Genomic DNA, 23,145 nt, shown 5'->3' with positions numbered 1-23,145 from the left:
AACTAAACTCGGGTTTAGGATAGGATGTGTCTCTTACAACCTCTAATTTCTCTTTTGTGGCTGGGACCAATTGGGCCGTATTCAATTAGCCACGATAAGCCGTTTTCGGTGAAAAGTTTTCGCCGGTGACATCATTTCGCCAGGCGAGAACTTATCCCCGTATTCAATTCCAAAGACTTTTCGCCAATGTGAAAAGTCTGCGCCTCGTAACCAGCGGAAAAGATTCGCCTCTGAATGCAGGTGGAAAAAAGTGCAGAATTGGGAGATTGGGGTGCAAAGTTGGAGTACCACCCCTGCAGCCTTGGGACAGCCCCCCAAAGGTAAACTGCATCAAAAAAAAGTTTAAAAAATACTTTAGTTCACCCCAAAAAACTACTTTCATTTTGGGGGCGAAAAAATCCAAAGTTGGAGGACAAACATAAAAACTAGCGAAATAGACTCCAGGGGGTCCCCCAAGTATGCCCAAGGTGTTTTTTTGATTGCACGTGATTGCTGAAGGTGTGTTTTTTAAAACCTCATTTTAGCGATTTTTAACCATGCTTGCACCCATTTTCATGTACCCCAAATTTGCTGGGACCACTTATTTTTGAAAAAAAAACAAAAAACTGCTAAATGCTATTCTTCACCACTTATGCAAAGACGCTAATTAGCAGCTATTGAGAGCATTTAAGCACCCCAAATACCTTCAGCAGGCCTATTCGGGGGCATCTATAGTAATCCCCAATGTCTTTTGGGGGGTGTCAGGCTGATTTCCCCAAATCTGACAGCACTTTTCGACTGTTTGAGTTTCGCCGGGACGCATTTTCGCGTCCTTTGGAATTGAATAGGACGGAAAACGGCCGTGCGCGCGGAAATTGTTCTCTCCAAAAACACAGAATGTAGGCGGAAAGTCCGGCATGCGAAAATGACAGGACTTTTCGCGGCTAATTGAATATGCCCAATCTGAATCCTGTAACCTGATATATCAGTGGTATTACATCTCTTAATGATCTCCTTGCTGGCATTTATATTTGCTCTTATTCTTCCCTACAAAACAATTCTCTTTCCCCAGATTTATACAGTATATTTTCAGATTCAACACTGTTTTGCGAGCCTTACCCAGGGTTCTGGGCCTGATTCAGACCTGCTCGCGAGCGCTGAGCGCTCGCAAGCGGGTCGATGTTGGCCCAGTGCGCATGCGCATGATGGAGGCGGCTCCGTCAGGAGCATGCGCGAGACCCGGATAGCGACGGGCAAGCCGTCGCTCCAGGTCTCGCTAAAAAAGGTGTGTGCTGTCGATGTTGAGTGACAGCACGCCCCCTTTGGTGGGCGTGCCGGGGGCATGGCTGCCCAGACGGAGGCGTTCCCATGGAAACGCCTACCGTCTGGGGCCGGCCCCACTGATATCATAAGTGATGTCAGTGGGAGTGCCTTCGGCTCTGATAGAGCCAAAAGCACTCCAGGACTTGTGGCGAGACCCTACCACAAGGGTCTCGTCGCAAGCCCGATGGTCGCGATGGTCTTGACCATCGCGACCATCTTCCTGGCCGCTCGCTATAGCTGTGGGTGGTCACCCACAGCTATACGAGCGGCCAGGAGGCCACTCTAAAAATTAAGAAGGACGGCCCTGATTCAGAGCGAGCGCTCTGTCAGAGCGTCCGGCTCTGAATCAGGGCTTCTGTTCGTGCCCCATCCTCATCACTATTCCACCGGTTGATTACAAGTACCGAAAAGGGGAACAAATCATTCTGACACCAATTTTGCCCACCTTCAAACATTCCCTCAGGCCCATTGGGAGTTAGACCTTTGTATGTCTCTTATTGATGCCCAGTGGTAATGTGTGCATGCCATGTCCTACCGGTCCAAAGGCTGCTACGTGTACGCACCCTGCAGCCTGTAGAGCTGCTCGGTGCTTCCTAAGGATGCTCCAGGCAAGGGTCTTCTTCCTAGTGCCAACCACCTAGCCCCCTTGGTGCGACATCATGATGTCACAGATTTGAGGTATGAGTCCTGCTTTCTACTGTACCCCCTTACTCTTTTTGTTTCAATAAAGACTATTGAGGAAATCTGGGAAAGGAGAATAAATACGACAATGAGGATGTAGCATAGACAAGGCATAGTGGGACAGGGGAACATATACAGGCCGGAATGGGTAGCGGGCAATGTCCGATTAAAGCCGATTGGACTTCCCCATAAGAAAGAGGAGCTCCAGATACCTCCTGGTGAAACCACACTTTCTGCAGCCTGGAGAAGCAAATCTCGGGCTTGTGCCAATACTATCTCCCTCTCACACAGTGGCCTATTCATCAACCGATAAATGGCGTTTCCGCATTTTGAAGTTACCGGGCCATTCATCATTATTGGTCCGATAGGCCCCCCCCGGTTTTCAGCAAACTCGGAGTTTGCTGCCGAGAACAAGCGCCATCTTCTGACGGCGCTTGTTCTCGGATCCCCGCTCCTTCCTATGGGAAGGAGTTCCAGGGATGCGAAGAGGGATCCGAGCAGATCCCTCCGCCGCCTCCTCACTCCCTCCCGGCTGCTTTGCGCATACGGCCTTCGATGATGAATAGGCCCCACAATCACTATTCAGTGTTATTCTCTGTACTTTGCAGCTAAACATTTGTTGAATAGAGCATTTGAAAAAGCAAATAAATTACATTATAACCAAGTTCAGTAAACATAACATGTTAAGAATTGTAGACCTCAAATGTCTGTTTAGAGTAGACCAGTGGATCTTGATTAATTCCTGTCCCCAGGTACCACCATCAGGCATCAGGTCATGTTTTGTGGATTTCTTTAACCATGCTCAGGTGATTTATTCTATTTTGCTGGGTCAGTAATTATCCCACCTGCTGCCACAGACAGACTCCTGAAAACATGACCTGCTGGGAAATGTTGAGGGTTGTGGTTGAGAATGGTTAGGCCCCACCACACGCATGAGGCGATTAGATGCACTTATTCAGCATCAAAATATTACTGGAAATGATTTTAAAGTGCTGGCAACTCCGCGTGTTTATGAAGTACTAATGTATCCTGTTGTGCTGTTCGGTAACTGCAATTAAAGAAAGTGAACACACAAAGAAGGCAGTACACAAATCTATCTGTGCTGCAATCAGATCTCTTCAGTATTATATTTTGTTTTATTAAAAGCGTTCTTATTTCAGTTATATTGTATGCTGGACGGCTGCAGTTACATTGGTGGTATAAGTTTGTGTACTTCTCTGTTTTTGTTTCTGTATTTAGGCCCTCATTCAGACCCACTTGCGAGTGGCTGACCACTCGCAAGTGGGTCGATGGTCCGCACTGCGCATGCGCATGACGGAGGGAGCTCCGTCGTGCGCATGCGCGAGACGCGCCAAGCGAAGGACTTTCCTTCGCTCGGAGTGTCTCATCAAAGGGGGCGTGCTGTCGATGTTGACTGACAGCACGCCCCCTTTGGTGGGCGTGCCTGCCAGACGGAGGCGTTCCCAAGGGAACGCCTACCGTCTGAAGCCGGCCCCACTGATATCACTAGTGATGTCAGTGGGAGTGATTTTGGCTCTGATAGAGCCAAAATCACTCCTGGCCTTGCGGTTGAAAAACTCAACCGCAGGCTTTTGCTCGCAGTTTCGATGGTCGCGATGGTCAAGACCATCACGACCATCATCCTGCACACTCGTATATGCTGTGGGTGGTGACCCACAGCTATACGAGCGTCCAGGAGGACGCTCCATATTAATGGAGGTGGGCCCTGATTCAGAGCGAGCGCTCTGGTCAGAGCGTCCAGCTCTGAATCAGGGCCCTAGTCTTTACCCTAACAAGCTAATGCCTGATGAAATCCCTATTTAAAATGTGTCCTCTAATATAATCACTAATCTAAATGATCTTTGTTATCTTGTAAATGTATATTACTTTCTTTTACTATGTTTGATTTAGCTTATCTTTGGTTTAGCAATTTTGCTTTTGTCATTTCTACGAGTGCACGATTCCCAATCGCAGTGACTGGCACGCGCACTGCGATGCTTGCGCACAGTGCAAACCATCGGCAGCTACGAGTGAACGCTTCTTAGTGTCCAAGGTCTGAATCAGGCCCAGTGTGCATGTGGCTATGAATATATTAGGCTTATATGTGTAAGCACATGTATTAGTTCTTTGAGGTCTGGCAATATCATCGAAACATGGCATACTGGCCTCTGGGGCTGGATTATATGATCTATATATATATATATATATATATATATATATATATATATATATATATATATATGAGAAGGGGTACCTTTGGTGCGCTACAACTTTGAGTATTAATTGAATAGAAGAAATTTCCACCACTTAGGGGGATTTATTGCAATATTAGCTGTTGGTCATAAACAACCTTCTAGTTAGTCTTCAAATCACCATAAGTTTATGTTTTGGATATTGTTCATAAAATAAAAGCCCTATGGTAGCCGTAATTTTTATACCTGAATATTTTATTCTTGGTATATCAACAGAGGTAAAAATATAAACAATTTACAATACAAATCAATACATGTTTGAGTGACAGATTGAGGCGTTTGTGGGTGGTAACAGGGGAAGGTGCTTGGAAACGGGGGAGTGGAGATCCAAACGCAGGCGTGCCTAATTATGCGAACGGCGTTTTATGGGAGTGCATACGGTTTATGGGAGTGCATAATTAACAAAGTAGTGTCATGGCACATGTGACATGGGAGGTTTTTAAACTGACATGATCGTAGAGCTTAAGAGAGGGTATGGTCAACCTTAAGCTCTACGACCAGTTCCGATGGTTCCCGATGGTCTCGATTAATCCTTATATGCCCGGAGATGACGTGTAATGCGTATTTTTTTGTCTTCCGGCCGCTTCCTCCCCTTGCTCGGCCAGCTACCGATCCGAACTTAGGGACGCAACTTGCGAGGGAATCATTTGCATATCCGGCCCCTTTTCCTGTACGACCGTGCGGCCGCTTCGACCGACTCTGAATGAGGTCCAGAGTCCGGATCTGAATCAGGCCCAGTGTCCATTTGCGCACTGGCGATCGCAGGACTTGCCAATTTCTCCTGCAGTGACATCACTAGTAAGAAAAGCCATTGTCCCCTTGCCCCTCCCCACATTATAAAGTACAGGAAAGTATCAGCTTCTGTTGTGCTGATTAGTGAGTAAAGCAATTTGGCTTTTCCCTGGGGTGCATAATAACAATCTCCCATTTCTTTCTCCATTCAGTACAAAAACACCTTTCTTTAATTGCTGTCTTGTAAAGAAATGTACAAAACTGTGTTTGTATTTTTCCGACAAAGGCACAGACGGTATTTCTGTATAAACTTGCTAATCTTGTATACAAATATTTTGTCACATCAAGTTAAAGATGCAGAATTAAGCGATGATTTATTGCGACATGCTCACGGGCTCCATCTTGTGGCAACTGGAGGATATTGAACAACGAAATGCACAAATAAATAAAGCAATAGACTTGAAATGGGGTTTATGAGGTATTGATTTCCAATTGCCAGGAAATCTGTTTCTTTCTTCACATTAAACATGTGGTGGGTGTGAGAGATGAAATGATTGCATACATAGACCCCAGACCATGTTCCTTCATATGGCATCTTGAAGGCTTCTTCCAGTGGTCAGTCTCTTCAGCTGTACACAGCCAGCAGTAGCCACTGTTGAGATAAATATATGACACTATAAATATTGCTTGCTTGTATTCAGGTTTGGAACATGCATGTTAAACAGAAGTGTATGTGGGGAGAAATACTAGCTACGCTGAATCATTCAATATAGCCCCTCCTAAAACAGAATGAGTATAAATACCGACAGCGGAAGCCCGGCAGTGAAGATCCCGATAGGTAAGTATTCTTTCTATGTACTACCCTAACCTCCCCCCCCCCTAACCCTAACCCTTCCTTAGGGGTGCCTAACCCTAACCTCCCCCCAGGGGTGCCTAACCCTAACCTCCCCCCAGGGGTGCCTAACCCTAAGCCCCCCTTCCCCGCAGTCTAACCCCAAGTCTCCCGGGGGGGTGCCTAACATTAAGTCCCCACGGGAGCCCCTAACCTAACTCCACCCCCCCCCCCCCACGGCTGTCCGCGCACGGCTTACCTACGATTAGTAAGCCGGGTGTCGGGCTCCCGGCGTAGGTCTAATGACAGGCGTCGGGATTTTGACGCCTGTCATTAGACACTTGGGGTTAGACAGTCGGGATGCTGACTGTATACCCCTAAAACAACTATTCATTTGTAATGTCCTTGACCTGGGCAGAAATTTAACCACTTTAAAATAACACTTCTAAATTTAATTTAAAACAGTTTGGTTTATATTCATTTATGACTTATACTTATCATAAGTGTGTAAAAAAAAATGAAACTTAAAAATTATATATTTTATTTGGAATGATTACATTGGGGACATGCGGTACAGTACAAAAATCGCAAATACAGGATTTAGGCCGGGTACACACCTAAACGACCGGCAATCGTGCCTAATGTTCAGAGTGATTTGCCTTTGCCCTGGACATGGCATGATTGCTGGTGCACACTTAAAAGTATAATGAATGACGGAACGATCTCTGTTCCGTCTTCCTTCATTAATATGTACAGTCTCGCAGTGCGATATCTTGTGATAGGTGTGGTAAGTAAGTATCAACAGAGGTAAAAAGATAAACAATTTACAGTACAAATCAATGCATAAAGGTGTGGTAAGTAAGTATCAACAGAGGTAAAAAGATAAACAATTTACAATACAAATCAATGCATAAAGGTGTGGTAAGTAAGTATCAACAGAGGTAAAAAGATAAACAATTTACAATACAAATCAATGCATAAAGGTGTGGTAAGTAAGTATCAACAGAGGTAAAAAGATAAACAATTTACAATACAAATCAATGCATAAATAGCATAAAACAACTTTTAGTAAACCTGCCCCAGTACAGAAGGATAGATGTTATCTGCCACCTACACCTTTACAGGTGTGAGCTCTTAGGTGGACTTCTTATGTGGTAGGTGCAGGTTTTTCAAAGCGATGACGCTTTACGCGTTTCGTCCACCTACGGGACATTATCAGGGGTAAACACAAAAATGGAACTGGTCTGAACAAACACTTGATGATATGGAACTGGTTAGAACACTCAGTAGTATAAGCTTATTTTCTGTCCTTTGATAGGGAGAAATTCCTAGAAAGGCTTTTAAAAGCCGGATGCATGGTCGGAGGTTCAAATCCCGACAGCAGCTGCCCGGAAATGGTGAAAATCCTGATTGTAGTAAGGTAAGAATCGCTAACCTAATTCCCTACCCTAACCCTCCCTTAGGTGTGCCTAACCATAACCTCCCCCCCAATGCCTAACCCTAATCCCCCCTGTAAGTGCCTAAACCTAATCCCCCCTTCCCCACTGCCTAAACCTAAGTCTCCCGGGAGGTGCCTAACCCTAAACTCCCCCTTCCCCAAGCCTAAGTTCCCCCCGAGGGTGCCTAACCCTCCCTCCCCCTAGCCTAACCCTAATCTCCCGGGGGGGGCTGCCTACCCTAAGTCCCCCTCGGGAGCCCCTAACCTAATCGCCCCCCCGCGGCTGTCTGCACCCGGCAACCGGTTTACCTTCGATCGGTATGCCGGGTATCGGGCTCCCAGCGTAGGTCTAATGACAGGTGTCGGGGTTTCGAGGCCTGTCATTAGTACCTTGCCAGGATTAGACAGTCGGGAAGCCGGCGGTCGGGATTTCGTCCGACAGCTTCCCGGCTGCTTCCCCTTCTGGTCACAGCTTCCTTTATGTATTCACTTATCATCCTTCTGTAAGAGCAAAAAGATCTTCCCAACATTCATCTTAAGCAGTTATCTGCTGCTTCTACTATAACACCAGCATAATATTCAGTTGGCAAATCAATTTCCACAAGTAATCATATATATATATATATATAAAACACTCTCAATATCCTCATTTGTAGAGAAGATGGTGCAGCACCTGGTAAGTAGCCAGGCTCTAGTTAGAGCAATACTTTCTTCTGGGATATCATTGTCAATAAGTGATAATGCCTATTACCAGGAAGCTTTTTAAATTACAAAGATCCTTATATTGTTTGTCCAGCAGTTATACTTTGAGCAATCCTATTTCATCGTTGGATTATGAACAGGTAATGCAATCTGTCCAAGGAAAAATCAACTACGTTCTGTATCTTACAGTACTTATAGATGACTGGACAAGTGTGTGGGGTGTGGCAAAAAAAATAAACTCTGTGAAAACAACAGCACAGCCAAGTGTAACCCAGGAGGGAGCTGGCATACATAGCATACGTGCCTACTACTGAAAAAGCATATCAGGGAGATTGTAAAAGCAGCACCTATGAGTGCGGCGGTAAAGTGGGCGTGTACTGCTACACTGAGAGGCGTGTCCTAAAATGTACTTACATCAAATGTAAATGAGCCCCAAAGCAATTAGTAAAATGTATATGTTGCTGAAAGAAAACACACTGATACTTTTCAGAAAATGCCTGTAGCCATAGGGATCATTGTGCCTTATAACCAATTCTGGGAAATTACATTAATGATCCCATTTGGATGTATATCTCTCGGGGGGAGGGTGTAATAGAACAGCTACATGATCGGGGTAAGGTGCAATCAGGGAGATTACTAGACTTTTCAGGGAGATTGTTACTATTTCAGGGAGTCTCCCTGACAATGAGGGAGAGTTGGTGAGTATGATACATACAGAATGGTGTATCAGGAGTAAAATATGTGAAGTATGTTTCCTAACTGTCAATACAAGTGGTTTGACATTCTGTAGGGAGAGATGATGATGTTTATACAGCATATCAACATATTACAGCAACTTCTCACAGGCTAAACCAGTTTAATGACACCATGAGGTTGGACACTGCAAAAGATCTACAGAAGTGCAAAATGAACAATCAAACTTACAAAAGACTCTTTTGGTTGCTGAAGTCTGTGATAAAAAGCAAGAAGAAAAGAAAGCAGGAATCCTATAGTGATGACCTAACGTTGTGATCATAGCCGGCTCTAGGGGTGTTCGACCAGCGCGGTCGAACAGGGGCGCCACCCATAGAGGGGGCGTGGCCTATGGAAATGAGGCCACGCCCCAATTTCATTCAAGCGTGTCGCCGCACGCGATAGCGGGGCGCAGAGTACCAGGCCGGCACAGTGTGCTCAGACCCCTGGAGCCGGCCCTGGTTGTGATACAGGCAGATGGGATGAGGAGGTGATCTCATTAAATATGTTTTACTAAAACACAAGAAAGCTCATGTGAAGTGTTAGGAACACAGCACCTGATGCAGAGGTGGATGCAGTTTCGACTCTTTCGCAACTGGCCGAAGGTTTTATCTACTGCACAGTCGCTGTGCATCTCGCAGCCAGCAACTGCATCTTCGAACAAGGTGGTTCTGGCCCCAGCGTCTCAGTTGCGACGGATATTCTGAGCAACCATAGGGTCGCTCAGAGGTCCGATGATGCGACCGATTTTCCCGATGTTCATCTGATGCTGCATCCTCGGACGCAAGCAGTGGATCTGAGAAGCCGCCAGTGGACATTTATTTACAAAAGATGGCTCCTGCAGTATCTGAATATGTTCTCAGATCCGCTGCGACTGAAGACGCAGCACAGACCCCATTTGCATCCATCTCTGAATAAGGCCCTCAGTACTGATGATGTGCTCGGCTACAGAACTTCCTGAATTTGTTCTGCACAGACTGCAGCTGAGGCACAGAGAGCACTTCTGTCAGCTGTTCCTTCTTATATAGGCCAGATACAATCAGCTGCTGAGAATCTAAGATATCTACTCATTGTCATAGTACAAAAGATGACTTTATTAATGGAGAAGGAGCAGAAACTGCTGACCGATGGCACCAAGCTTCATCATGTGGCAATGATTGTACAGGAGCCAATTCCCACACACTTCCTTATTATTTACATGATAACGCTGATTTGCAAGACTGGTTGTGCAACGTTTGCAGCTTGTAGCTCTGCTTGTGTCAAAAATGCTAAATATATAACATGTAATGTAAAAATTAGTGCATCTGTATTTACTGCCTGAAACGACTACATTTAAATGTAATATATACACCAAATATGATGAGCCAACTAAGTAATGCAACATACATCTGCTTAAAGCAGCAATATGAACTCAGGGTCTCATTCAGACCCGCTCACGAGCGCTCGCAAGCGAGTCGATGTTTCCCAAATGCGCATGCGCACGACGGAGGCGCCTCCGTGGTGCGCATGCGCGAGACCCGAATAACGACGGGGTAGCCGTCGTTATGGGTCTCGCACCAAAGGGGGCATGCTGTCGATGGTGATTGACAGCACGCCCACTTTGGTGGGCGTGCCAGGGGTGTGGCTACAGGGGTGTGACCCCATCTGGGTCCGGCCCCACTTCATCACTAGTGATGTCAGTGGGAGTGATTTTGGCTCTGATAGAGCCAAAATCACTCCAGGGCTTGCGGCAGACGAGACCATACCACAAGGGTCTCGTCGCAAGCCCGATGGTTGCGATGGTCTTGACCATCGCGACCATCATCATGGACGCCCGCATAAGCTGTGGGTGGTAACCCACAGCTATGCGTGCGTCCAAGAGGCCGCCTCGCAAAAAAAACAAACCATGCCCTGATTCAGAGCGGGCGCTCGTTCAGAGCGTCCGGCTCTGAATCAGGCTCTCAGATCCATAAGAGCACTAGGAAAATAAGAAATGTTTTTACAGCTTTAACGTTTTTAGAAATATGACACCTCAGTGGCGGATTTTACCTAAGGACTGCAGAGATGCAGCCTCCCCAGTAAAATCCACTACCTCAGTGATCCAGTTGCAGTCCGTGACTGCCTTGGCTGCACTGTGATAGGCACAGGGCCGGTTCTATGATCACGCATGGTACGCGGCCGCGTAGGGCGCCACATAGTGAAGGGCGCCGCGGCCGCGACCATGCTGATTTCTAAACAATAGCCAGTAGCAGAGAGGCTGACCGCGGGCAGACTGTGTCACTGTGACACAGCTGCACCGCGGTCCTAATGGGCGGCTGTCCGATAGCTTGTATAGGGCGCCGTGACGTCATGATGTCATGTGGCAGCACATCGCGCTAAGGCAGAAGTGCGGAGGTGGAGTCTGGGACAGGAGCCGCAGCCCACTTTTGATTAGGAGCCGAAGTAGACGAGTAGCCAGGCCCGGCGACAGAGGGTACAAAGGGTACCGCCGTCCCGGGCCCCGAGGTTTAGAGGAGCCCTGAGGTTCAAAGCTTGGGCTAGAGTGACGCCGCTGCAGACACGAATAATCCTCCCGGTAACTCCTCCCCCATGAGTGGCGCCTGCCCCGGCTACTCATGACACTATCAATTACTGAGCCTGATTACGTACAATGCTGCGCCGGCCCTTCTACCCTGCCTCCTTCGTCTTCCTGGGGATCCACTACCAATAACCTGAGGGGACGCGCCAAGAGATGGGGAGGGGCCAATAGTGAATGATATTCTCCCCCGTCTGGCTTAACCCCCCAGGGACATGGCCATCATTGATTAATAGCGCCCATTGCTAAAAGCTGCCCTGGTGGTCTAGTAGGGGTGTGGAGACAACCATGCCCCCACTGCCGGAGGCCTCCCTCAGGGAGCTGTCGTGCTGGATCCACTATCAAGGGGCTAACCGAGGCCACCTAAGAGGAGGCTGAAGAGCAGAAAGAGGCAAGGGAAGTTGCTGCAGTGCAAGCCCAAGTAGCAAGCATAGCAGCAGCGCCACCAGTGTCCGCTCTGCAGACTGCAGGCATCCTTCCCTGAGAGACAATTTTATGGTAAGTTGATGTTTACTTTATTTAGTGTTATATATTATATATATTTTTATATATATATATATATATATATATATATATATTATACACATATACATGTGTATATAATGTAATGTGTGTGTATACAGTATGTATATGTACTGTATATATATATATATATATATATATATATATATATATATATATACACATACAATATGCAGAAAAGGTGATTGGCCCTCTAGGGACTTTTACAAGAAAAAAATCACCACACTGTCACAGCATAAGTGTTTCAGACGTTTTCGCCTTAATAACCTTCTTCAAAACTGGAAACGTCAGACACACTTATGCTATGACAGTGTGGTGATTTTTTTCTTGTAAAAGTCCCTTGAGTGCCGCCCATCTTCTCTGCATTTGTGTATTATTTTTCGGAAGGCACCTGGGAATCTACACCGCTCTTCACACCTGGAGTGCTGAACTTTGTGCATTTATATCAACAATCATATATTAGCAGTCTCGGGAGAGCCAGGATCTACTTACCTTATTGGTACACACTGTTACTAGAGGATGTTCCCCTTTGCAGTTATTATTAGATGACAAATGCCCTACAGGGGGAGCTCCATTAGTCACGCAGGCTCATAAGCTGTGGAAACAGGCCCGTGCTTTAGTGGGGGCGGAGGGTATTGATCCTGATTTGTCTTTGTGGCATTCTTCTGCTCTAAGAGAACTGGCCCTATTAGATAGTAGCTCCTTGTGGACTGGGAGGGGGGTTCTCTCCATTGGACAGTTGTATAGTGACGGGGTATTAAAAAGTTTTGACACTATTAGAACTGAATTTGGGGTCCCGAATACTATGTTTTTCCGTTACCTACAGCTCCGACACGCTCTAGCTGTCCAGTTTTCTGCAGGCCCTCCGCAATTTACTCCTGATCCAGTTAGGGTTATGCTGCAAGCAACTAGTGGTAGGCGATTAATTTCCAGACTTTACTCCTACCTCCTTACTGCTAATTCCGATGATACCCTAGTATCACTTAGGCTTAAATGGGTGGATGATTTGGGTCCATTAGACGATGATGAATGGTCTTTAATGTTGAATAGTCATGTGATCGCCACTTCTGCAGTGAGATTCCAACAGATACAGTTCTTTTTACTACACAGGGTGTATCTTACTCCTTTGTTGATGAATCGATTTGGATCTGGAGTGTCGGATAGGTGTCCTAAGTGTTCTGTTTCCCAGTGCTCATTTTGGCATCTCCTCTGGGAGTGCCCTGCTGTTCGAGTGTTTTGGTCCCGGGTCACCACCTGTGTTACCAACACAGAGAGTAGTATTCCCATTTTGTCACCTAAAATCTGCATCTTTGGACTGGGTCTTTCAAACAGGGTTAATCGATTGACGGCCCAATATGTGATTAATGCGATGACTTTGGCTAAGGTTTGTATTGCCCGTACTTGGATGGCAGCTAGGGGCCCTACTTTTGCTGAATGGTCTGGGTTAATGAATGAAGTAGTGGGGCATGAACGTTTTATATACACCAAACGTAACTCTATCCTGAAGTATGAACGTATTTGGGGTCCGTGGATTTCTTCAACTTATTATGTTAATGGAGGTGAGGGGACTTCGGATGGTGGGGGGCTGGAGACCGGTGAGACTGCAATAATGTTTTATTATTCTGAGATGTTTGTAGTAAATTTTCTCTTATACCGCAAGGTTGAGATATTTTTCTGTGCTGATAATGTGCTCTGTTTTATTTATATACTGTTTTTGAATATGTAATTGTATTATTTTAATGGCTAGCTATTTTATTTCTGTGGGGATTGGGTTTATAGGAGGGAGGGTTTTCTCTTTCTGGGTTGTAATTTGATGTTTTTGTTATAAAATGACAAACTTTATAAATAAACGCAATATATATTAGCAGTCTCAGGGGAGGGATATGTGCTTGTGGTGGTTGAGGGTAGAGGGACCGAAGGTGGTGGAGGGGGCCCCCTGGAGACACCAGTGTACAGGGCCCCAGGTTTCTGTTGCTGGCCCTGCGAGTAGCTATATTGGCGGGGCGCCAGCGCCAATCTATCTGTTGTGTTGTCATTCAGTACTGTCCTGTGGGCTGAAGCGGCAGGGCCTCCAGATGCCATCACCGGGATTCGGGAACGACGGGAAGGGTATTTATCCAATCCTGCCTGGCTGGTAAGTTGGTATTATAACACTGACAGTGTGTGTCGCACTCACAGAAAAATACTCACATCTAGTGATGAGGTGATGGCCTGGCCCTGGGGCAGGGGTTAAACCTGCTTAAGGTGTTGAATTATAGATATATATGTATAAGATATATATCACCAAAAAAAATGTGACCCCTGGCTATTATATCATAAAGGTTATCTATCTATAGGGCTTAAACCTGGCAATGGTGTGGTTTTATAGATATATTGCTATTTCTATAAAACCACACCATTAGCATGTTTAAGCCCTATAGATAGATATATAGATACAGCTATATGATAGCCTAGAGGCATATTATTTTTGGTGAGGATATATAACACAGATATATCTATATCTGTAGATAGATATAGCTGTAGTTAGGCCATGCCCCATCTTTGGGATTTACAGTAACAAATAAAAATGTGAGGTATATAATACATACATATAAAACACGTGTATGCAGGGCCGGGCCATTACGCCAGGTACGTATCCGCGTACGGCACCAAGCTGGAAGGGCGGCCACATCATCTCCTGTGTCTCGCCGTGGTTCCACACAGCCGCCAGGTGCTGACATTACAATGAGTCACACTGACTCATTATATGCCGATGTGCAGCCAGCTGCCAGTGCCGCAGCCGGTGCCTGTCTCCCCAGAGTGACGCAGCTTAGTTACAGTAGCTGGATGGGGAGGAGGGGCCGCGATCTCCTCAGCTCCTCCCCTTTCACATTCCAACCCCAGCTTCCTCTCTCTCTGAGGCTGTGCTGGATGTCGGAGATCTGATGTCACGATCACGTGACCACCACAGCGTTAAGTGAGGTCCGAGGAGGAGCGCTGCAGTTCTGTCCCCAGGCAAGGAAAATTGATATACCCTATATGGCTGTCACCCTGTCCCTGTCACCCATTGGTCATTCTCTCCCTGTCACCCACTGCTGACACCATCTCCCTGTCATCCACTGCTTTCACCCTCTCCTGGTGTAACCCTCTCCCTGTCGTCACCCTTTACCTGTCACCTGGTGATGTTGACCTCTCACCCAGTGCTATTACCCTCTCCCTGTCTTCTAGTGCTGTCGCCCTCTCCCTGTCACCCACTGCTGTCGCCCTCTCCCTGTCACCCAGTGCTGTCACCCTCTCCCTGTCACCCAGTGCTGTCACCCTCTCCCTGTCACCCAGTGCTGTCACTCTCTCCCTCTCACCCAGTGCTGTCATCCTCTCCCTCTCACCCAGTGCTGTCATCCTCTCCCTGTCACCCAGTGCTGTCATCCTCTCCCTCTCACCCAGTGCTGTCACCCTCTCCCTGTCACCCAGTGCTGTCATCCTCTCCCTGTCACCCAGTGGCTGTCATCCTCTCCCTCTCACCCAGTGCTGTCACGCTCTCCCTATCACCCAGTGCTGTCACCCTCTCCCTGTCACCCAGTGCTGTCATCCTCTCCCTGTCACCCAGTGGCTGTCATCCTCTCCCTCTCACCCAGTGCTGTCACCCTCTCCCTGTCACCTTCTCCCTGTCACCCAGTGCTGTGATCCTCTCCCTGTCACCCACTGCTGTCGCCCTCTCCCTGTCACCCACTGCTGTCATCCTCTCCCTGTCACCCAGTGCTGTCATCCTCTCCCTGTCACCCTCTCACTGTCACCCAGTGCTGTCACCCTCTCCCTCTCACCCAGTGCTGTCATCCTCTCCCTCTCACCCAGTGCTGTCATCCTCTCCCTGTCACCCAGTTCTGTCATCCTCTCCCTGTCACCCAGTGGCTGTCACCCTCTCCCTCTCACCCAGTGCTGTCACCCTCTCCCTGTCACCCAGTGCTGTCACCCTCTCCCTGTCACCCAGTGCTGTCATCCTCTCCCTCTCACCCAGTGCTGTCACCCTCTCCCTGTCACCCAATGCTGTCACCCTCTCCCTGCAGTCACCCAGTGCTGTCATCCTCTCCCTGTAGTCACCCAGTGCTGTCATCCTCTCCCTGTCACCCAGTGCTGTCATCCTCTCCCTGTCACCCAGTGGCTGTCATCCTCTCCCTGTCACCCAGTGGCTGTCATCCTCTCCCTCTCACCCAGTGCTTTCACCCTCTCCCTCTCACCCAGTGCTGTCACCCTCTCCCTGTCACCCAGTGCTGTCATCCTCTCCCTGTCACCCAGTGGCTGTCATCCTCTCCCTCTCACCCAGTGCTGTCACCCTCTCCCTGTCACCCAGTGCTGTCACCCTCTCCCTGTCACCCAGTGCTGTCATCCTCTCCCTGTCACCCAGTGCTGTCATCCTCTCCCTCTCACCCAGTGCTGTCATCCTCTCCCTGTCACCCAGTGCTGTCATCCTCTCCCTGTCACCCAGTGGCTGTCACCCTCTCCCTCTCACCCAGTGCTGTCACCCTCTCCCTCTCACCCAGTGCTGTCACCCTCTCCCTGTCACCCAGTGCTGTCATCCTCTCCCTGTCACCCAGTGCTGTCATCCTCTGCCTGTCACCCAGTGGCTGTCATCCTCTCCCTGTCACCCAGTGGCTGTCATCCTCTCCCTCTCACCCAGTGCTGTCATCCTCTCCCTCTCACCCAGTGCTGTCACCCTCTCCCTGTCACCCAGTGCTGTCATCCTCTCCCTGTCACCCAGTGCTGTCATCCTCTCCCACTCACCCAGTGCTGTCATCCTCTCCCTGTCACCCAGTTCTGTCATCCTCTCCCTGTCACCCTCTCCCTGTCACCCAGTGGTGTCATCCTCTCTCTATCTTCATCCTCTCCCTGTCACCCAGTGGCTGTCATCCTCTCCCTCTCACCCAGTGCTTTCACCCTCTCCCTCTCACCCAGTGCTGTCACCCTCTCCCTGTCACCCAGTGCTGTCATCCTCTCCCTGTCACCCAGTGCTGTCACCCTCTCCCTGTCACCCAGTGCTGTCATCCTCTCCCTGTCACCCAGTGCTGTCATCCTCTCCCTCTCACCCAGTGCTGTCATCCTCTCCCTGTCACCCAGTGCTGTCATCCTCTCCCTGTCACCCAGTGGCTGTCACCCTCTCCCTCTCACCCAGTGCTGTCACCCTCTCCCTCTCACCCAGTGCTGTCACCCTCTCCCTGTCACCCAGTGCTGTCATCCTCTCCCTGTCACCCAGTGCTGTCATCCTCTGCCTGTCACCCAGTGGCTGTCATCCTCTCCCTGTCACCCAGTGGCTGTCATCCTCTCCCTCTCACCCAGTGCTGTCATCCTCTCCCTCTCACCCAGTGCTGTCACCCTCTCCCTGTCACCCAGTGCTGTCATCCTCTCCCTCTCACCCAGTGCTGTCATCCTCTCCCACTCACCCAGTGCTGTCATCCTCTCCCTGTCACCCAGTGCTGTCACCCTCTCCCTGTCACCCAGTGCTGTCATCCTCTCCCTGTCACCCTCTCCCTGTCACCCAGTGGTGTCATCCTCTCTCTATCTTCATCCTCTCCCTGTCACCAAGTGCTGTCATCCTCTCCCTGTCACCCAGTGCTGTCATCCTCTCCCTTTCACCAAGTGCTGTCATCCTCTCCCTGTCACCCTCTCCCTGTCACCCAGTGCTGTCATCCTCTCCCTGTCACCCTCTCCCTGTCACCCAGTGCTGTCACCCTCTCCCTGTCACCCAGTGCTGTCACCCTCTCCCTGTCACCCAGTGCTGTCACCCTCTCTCTGTCACCCAGTGCTGTCATCCTCTCCCTGTCACCCAGTGCTGTCACCCTCTCCCTGTCACCCAGTGCTGTCATCCTCTCCCTGTCATCCTCTCCCTGTCACCCAGTGCTGTCATCCTCTCCCTGTCACCCTCTCCCTGTCACCCAGTGCTGTCACCCTCTCCCTGTCACCCAGTGCTGTCATCCTCTCCCTGTCACCCTCTCCCTGTCACCCTCTCCCTGTCACCCAGTGCTGTCATCCTCTCCCTGTCACCCAGTGCTGTCACCCTCTCCCTGTCACCCAGTGCTGTCATCCTCTCCCTGTCACCCTCTCCCTGTCACCCAGTGCTGTCACCCTCTCCCTGTCACCCTGTGGTGTCATCCTCTCTCTATCTTCATCCTCTCCCTGTCACCAAGTGCTGTCATCCTCTCCCTGTCACCCAGTGCTGTCACCCTCTCCCTGTCACCCTCTCCCTGTCACCCAGTGCTGTCACCCAGTGCTGTCACCCTCTCCCTGTCACCCAGTGGTGTCATCCTCTCTCTATCTTCATCCTCTCCCTGTCACCAAGTGCTGTCATCCTCTCCCTGTCACCCAGTGCTGTCACCCTCTCCCTGTCACCCAGTGCTGTCATCCTCTCCCTGTCACCAAGTGCTATCATCCTCTCCCTGTCCCCCTCTCCCTGTCACCCAGTGCTGTCATCCTCTCCCTGTCACCCAGTGCTGTCACCCTCTCCCTGTCACCCAGTGCTGTCATCCTCACTCTATCTTCATCCTCTCCCTGTCACCAAGTGCTTTTATCTTCTCCCTATCGTCATCCTCTCTCTGTCACCCAGTGCTGTCATCCTCTCCCTGTCATCACCCTTTCCCTGTCACCTAGTTCTGTCACCCTCTCCCTATCGTCACCCTCTCCGTCATTACCCTAGTGCTGTCGCCCTCTCCCTCTCACCCAGTACTGTCACTTTCTCCCTGTCATCATCCTCTCCCTGTCACCCAGTGCTGTTGCCCTCTCCATGTCACCCACTGGCGGTCTCCCGCTCCCTGAATACATATCTTAGGGTATAATTATAGCTTAGCACCCAGGATGGTCCTGCTGTATAGGGGCCCTATAACACTTCATACATTTTCATGTGGGGGCCGATGTGTGTGTTTAATTATTTTCATGTAGGGGCCTTTGTGTGTGTGTTTTTTTTTTTTTCATGCAAATCCTATGTGTTTTATTAGGGTGCTAATGTGTGTGGGTTTTTTTTTCTCATGTAGGGGTCTATGTGTGTGTTTTTTCTGCAAAGCCTGTGTGTTTTATTATTTTCATGTGGGGGCATATGAGGTTTTTTTTTAAGGTTGTGGCCTATGTATGTGTTTTTTATTTATTATGTGGGGCCCCACACAGTGGGGGTTAATGTGTATGTTTTTTCACCTGTTACGTCAATTGTATATTAGGAGACGGTCCATGTGGGGTAACACCATTCACTCGGTTACACCAACCCTAGTGACACCACTAAATTAAATTATAAACGTGTTTTTATAAAGCTGGTTTTTTGACCTACAGATTCCCTTTGGTCATTGTTACATTATTAATGTACTCCAGATATTTCACACACCAAAATATGAGGCTTTATTTCAACAGGGGGCGCCAAAATCTATACCCGCTTACCCAAAAAAATCAGGCTCCCTGGGACTGCCAGTCCGTACTGCGATTATCAGAGAGCGTGCATCCACAGAATTATACTATGTGGATCTTGATAAAGACCCCATGCGGCCCTAGGCAATATACTGGTTTGGACCACTTCCTTTTGTAAAAAAAACAAATAAAAATGAGTTAGAGGAATCTGGGCCCCTCAGTGCCCCCTGGGCCCGAGATGAGTGAGTAGGTTGCTTAATAGAAGATCTGGCTCACACAAACCTGACGGTAATTTAGGGTCACAGTGCCGGAGCCCGCCTGGTCTGCAGCCTGGAACTTCTCTGCAGAATATAAAAGAGATTAGATAAAGCACTATCTTACATTCATATCTTACATTCATTAACTGATCAGCTCAGAACTACAGACAAAATCCAAGCACTGAGCATATTTTATATATTCACATGCAGATTGTGCGCCTGCAACAGTCTGATGTTTCCGGCCTGACGCAAGTCACGGTCGGTCGCAGGATCTGAGCTCTTCCAGTGATCACTAAAGTAATATCGCTGCCTCTCTGTGCCTTCACGCAAGTCTAAAGAGGAAAGTGTCACGCCTGCACTGAACTCTTGGTTCCCACGCTCTAGTTGCCTTCTCTCAGAGGACAGTGTCAATGGCCCTGTACACTAGATCCAATCTGATAGTCTATTTTGAAACCTGCTGGGTTATATATCAGTTGATTTGTTCTGTATCAGTAGACTACAGTCAGTGAGTGAAAGTCAGACAGTAGCAGTGGATCTGAATAGAGAGTTAGCAGGTCAGGCAGGTGCAGACCAAATGATAGAAATGTTTGGAGGTCAAGAGAAGATCAGAGACAGACAGGCCACAGCTCACTGGAGCTTATTAGGGGTATTCAATATGGGAGCTAAAAAAAATCGTTTTTGAGTTAATATCGGAGCTATGACGTCATTATCGGAGGTTTTACTTTTACACCGTATTCAATTTCAAAGACTTTTTTGCAGTTTTGAAAAGACTTTGATAAAAAAAACGGGGATAACTTTTCACCATTGAATAGGTGTCGAAAAAAAGTGCAGAATTGGGGTTTAGGGGTGCAGGCTTAATAAAAATAGTCTGCGCCCCTGGGAATGACATTTAAAAAAGAACTGTGTCAAAAAAAAAAAAATAGGGACACCCCAAAAAATGAATAAAAAAATTGGGGTGAAAAAAAAAAATGGGGAAAAATTGATTAACAATAGGGAAATAGGTTCAGGGCTATTCTGCAAGTATGCGGCAGGTGTTTTCTAGAATAGATTTATAGCGGCAGGTGCACAAATGCAGAATTTTTAAAAACTTACTTTAGGGACATAAAAATATGCTAGTACCCATTTTCATGTACCCCAAATTTGATGGGACCACTTTAAAAAACTAAAATAATAACCTAAGTGCTCTTCTGCATCACTTCTTCAATGTTGGGAAAAAACACCTGCTGCAGCTATTTAAATCCCATAGTGTTCCCCCATGTTTTTACAACTTTTTTTAAGGAAAAATTAGTAACTTTACGCAAATCCAACTTCGGAGGCTCCCGTTTTTGTTAATTTCATATTGAATACGGGGATAAGCGGCCGCGCGCCCGATACTTTAACGCAGGTAAAAACTCCGATATGAAACGTAAACTTCGTCAGCGAAGTTTACGTTTCATATTGAATACCCCTCTATGACTCAATGTATAGTTAGTTAAGAACGGGTGTGACTAATGCATAAGTGTAAGATGCAGGAGAAATGCCAGACAATAGTGTGAGAACACCTCAGTAGGGTGGGGAAGGAGATGACTAGGTATGAAGACATGGTATCGAGGTGGGAAGAGGAAGAAGAGCAGAGATTTCTTCCTCAGGTAAAGGTAGAGTGCATTGAGGACAAAGCATAGTGCAAGGGATTGTGAGAGTGAGATTTCATAACATGTCATGTCAGATGGAGTCTATATAATGCAGAGATACATCAGGTGACCGATATACAACGCAATTCTGGTGGTCCTGGTGGCTAATATATATATACCATGTAGAAAACAAATCTGCACTCCAGATGTCAGAGCTACTGCGCTATCATTGGCTGATGGTGCTCCACGTCATGTCCTACAGTGAGTACTCTCCCGGGAATCCCGGGAGGCTCACGATTTTTCGGGTAACCCCCCGCGATCCCGGAAGAGTAGGCATATCTCCCGCATCCCGCCCACTTCCTAGTGAAGTGGGCAGGATGGGGAGATTTTACCTGAAATTATCGGGTCCGTCAGGAAGGGGCGGGGCTAAATTAGGCAAATTGCGTCATTTAGCCCCGCCCCCTCCTCATGGACCCGCGAAACACGGGGGGTTTCTGTAAAGAGGGCGGGGCCTCATGCCGTCTATCGTCTGGCCCCGCCCCCTGAAGAGGAGAGCAGCAGGTCCCCTCATGCTGCTCCCGGAAAGCTGCCCAGCAATGTAGGTAAGTATGCAGTGAGCTCTGATAGGTTGCGGGAGTCCTTGGGAGGACTAGAAATTGAGCATATGAGTGATAGCATATGATACTCCAGCACCCTGCAGGGGGGATAATGGGGCGTTATCAGGAAGTGATAGTATATGGTACTCCAGCACCCTACAGGGGTGATAATGGGGCGTTATCAGGAGTGATAGCATATGATACTCCAGCACCCTGCAGGGGGGATAATGGGGCGTTATCAGGAAGTGATAGCATATGATACTCCAGCACCCTGCAGGGGGGATAATGGGGCGTTATCAGGAAGTGATAGTATATGGTACTCCAGCACCCTACAGGGGTGATAATGGGGCGTTATCAGGAAGTGATAGAATATGGTACTCCAGCACCCTGCAGGGGTGATAATGGGGCGTTATCAGGAAGTGATAGAATATGATACTTCAGCACCCTGCAGGGGGGATAATGGGGCGTTATCAGGAAGTGATAGAATATGATACTCCAGCACCCTGCAGGGGGGATAATGGGGCGTTATCAGGAAGTGATAGAATATGATACTCCAGCACCCTACAGGTGTGATAATCGGGCGTTATCAGGAAGTGATAGTATATGGTACTCCAGCACCCTACAGGGGTGATAATGGGGCGTTATCAGGAAGTGATAGTATATGGTATTCCAGCACCCTGCAGGGGTGATAATGGGGCGTTATCAGGAAGTGATAGAATATGGTACTCCAGCACCCTGCAGGGGGGATAATGGGGCGTTATCAGGAAGTAATAGAATATGATACTCCAGCACCCTACAGGGGTGATAATGGGGCGTTATCAGGAAGTGATAGTATATGGTACTCCAGCACCCTACAGGGGTGATAATGGGGCGTTATCAGGAAGTGATAGTATATGGTATTCCAGCACCCTGCAGGGGGGATAATGGGGCATTATCAGGAAGTGATAGAATATGGTACTCCAGCACCCTGCAGGGGGGATAATGGGGCGTTATCAGGAAGTAATAGAATATGATACTCCAGCACCCTGAAGGGAGGATAATGGGGCGTTATCAGGAAGTGATAACATATGATACTCCAGCACCCTACAGGGGTGATAATGGGGCGTTATCAGGAAGTGATAGCATATGATACTCCAGCACCCTGCAGGGGGGATAATGGGGCGTTATCAGGAAGTGATAGCATATGATACTCCAGCACCCTGCAGGGGGGATAATCGGGCGTTATCAGGAAGTGATAGTATATGGTACTCCAGCACCCTACAGGGGTGATAATGGGGCGTTATCAGGAAGTGATAGTATATGGTACTCCAGCACCCTACAGGGGTGATAATGGGGCGTTATCAGGAAGTGATAGAATATGATACTCCAGCACCCTGCAGGGGGGATAATGGGGCGTTATCAGGAAGTGATAACATATGATACTCCAGCACCCTACAGGGGTGATAATGGGGCGTTATCAGGAAGTGATAGCATATGATACTCCAGCACCCTGCAGGGGGGATAATGGGGCATTATCAGGAAGTGATAGCATATGGTACACCAGCACCCTACAGGGGGGATAATGGGGCGTTATCAG

General features: G+C 48.1%; 1 protein-coding gene across 3 annotated transcripts in view; it reads right to left on the bottom strand.

Annotated features, from left to right (window-relative positions):
* Window positions 1-4,443: 4,443 nt before the first annotated feature.
* Window positions 4,444-23,145, bottom strand: part of LOC148518705 (calpain-1 catalytic subunit-like) — a 92,733-nt gene continuing 74,031 nt past the window's right edge. For 2 of the 3 annotated variants that reach the window (XM_088477158.1, XM_088477160.1), the window contains 3 exons: window positions 19,389-19,447; window positions 19,140-19,275; window positions 5,587-5,619 (listed from right to left, as the gene is read on the bottom strand). In XM_088477158.1, the coding sequence (XP_088333284.1) occupies window positions 19,186-19,275; window positions 19,389-19,447 (149 nt within the window). In that variant the 3' untranslated portion in view covers window positions 5,587-5,619; window positions 19,140-19,185. Of the gene's footprint in view, window positions 5,620-19,139; window positions 19,276-19,388; window positions 19,448-23,145 lie in introns of all 3 variants that reach the window. The other variant, XM_088477159.1, reaches the window with a different exon arrangement.

The sequence above is a fragment of the Taudactylus pleione genome, unplaced genomic scaffold (genome assembly GCF_031769625.1).
Source record: "Taudactylus pleione unplaced genomic scaffold, aTauple2 ptg000199l, whole genome shotgun sequence".
Taxonomy (NCBI): Eukaryota; Metazoa; Chordata; class Amphibia; order Anura; family Myobatrachidae; genus Taudactylus; species Taudactylus pleione.
The sequence above is the reverse complement of the archived record's forward strand: the minus strand, read 5'-3'. Positions and strand labels throughout refer to the sequence as shown.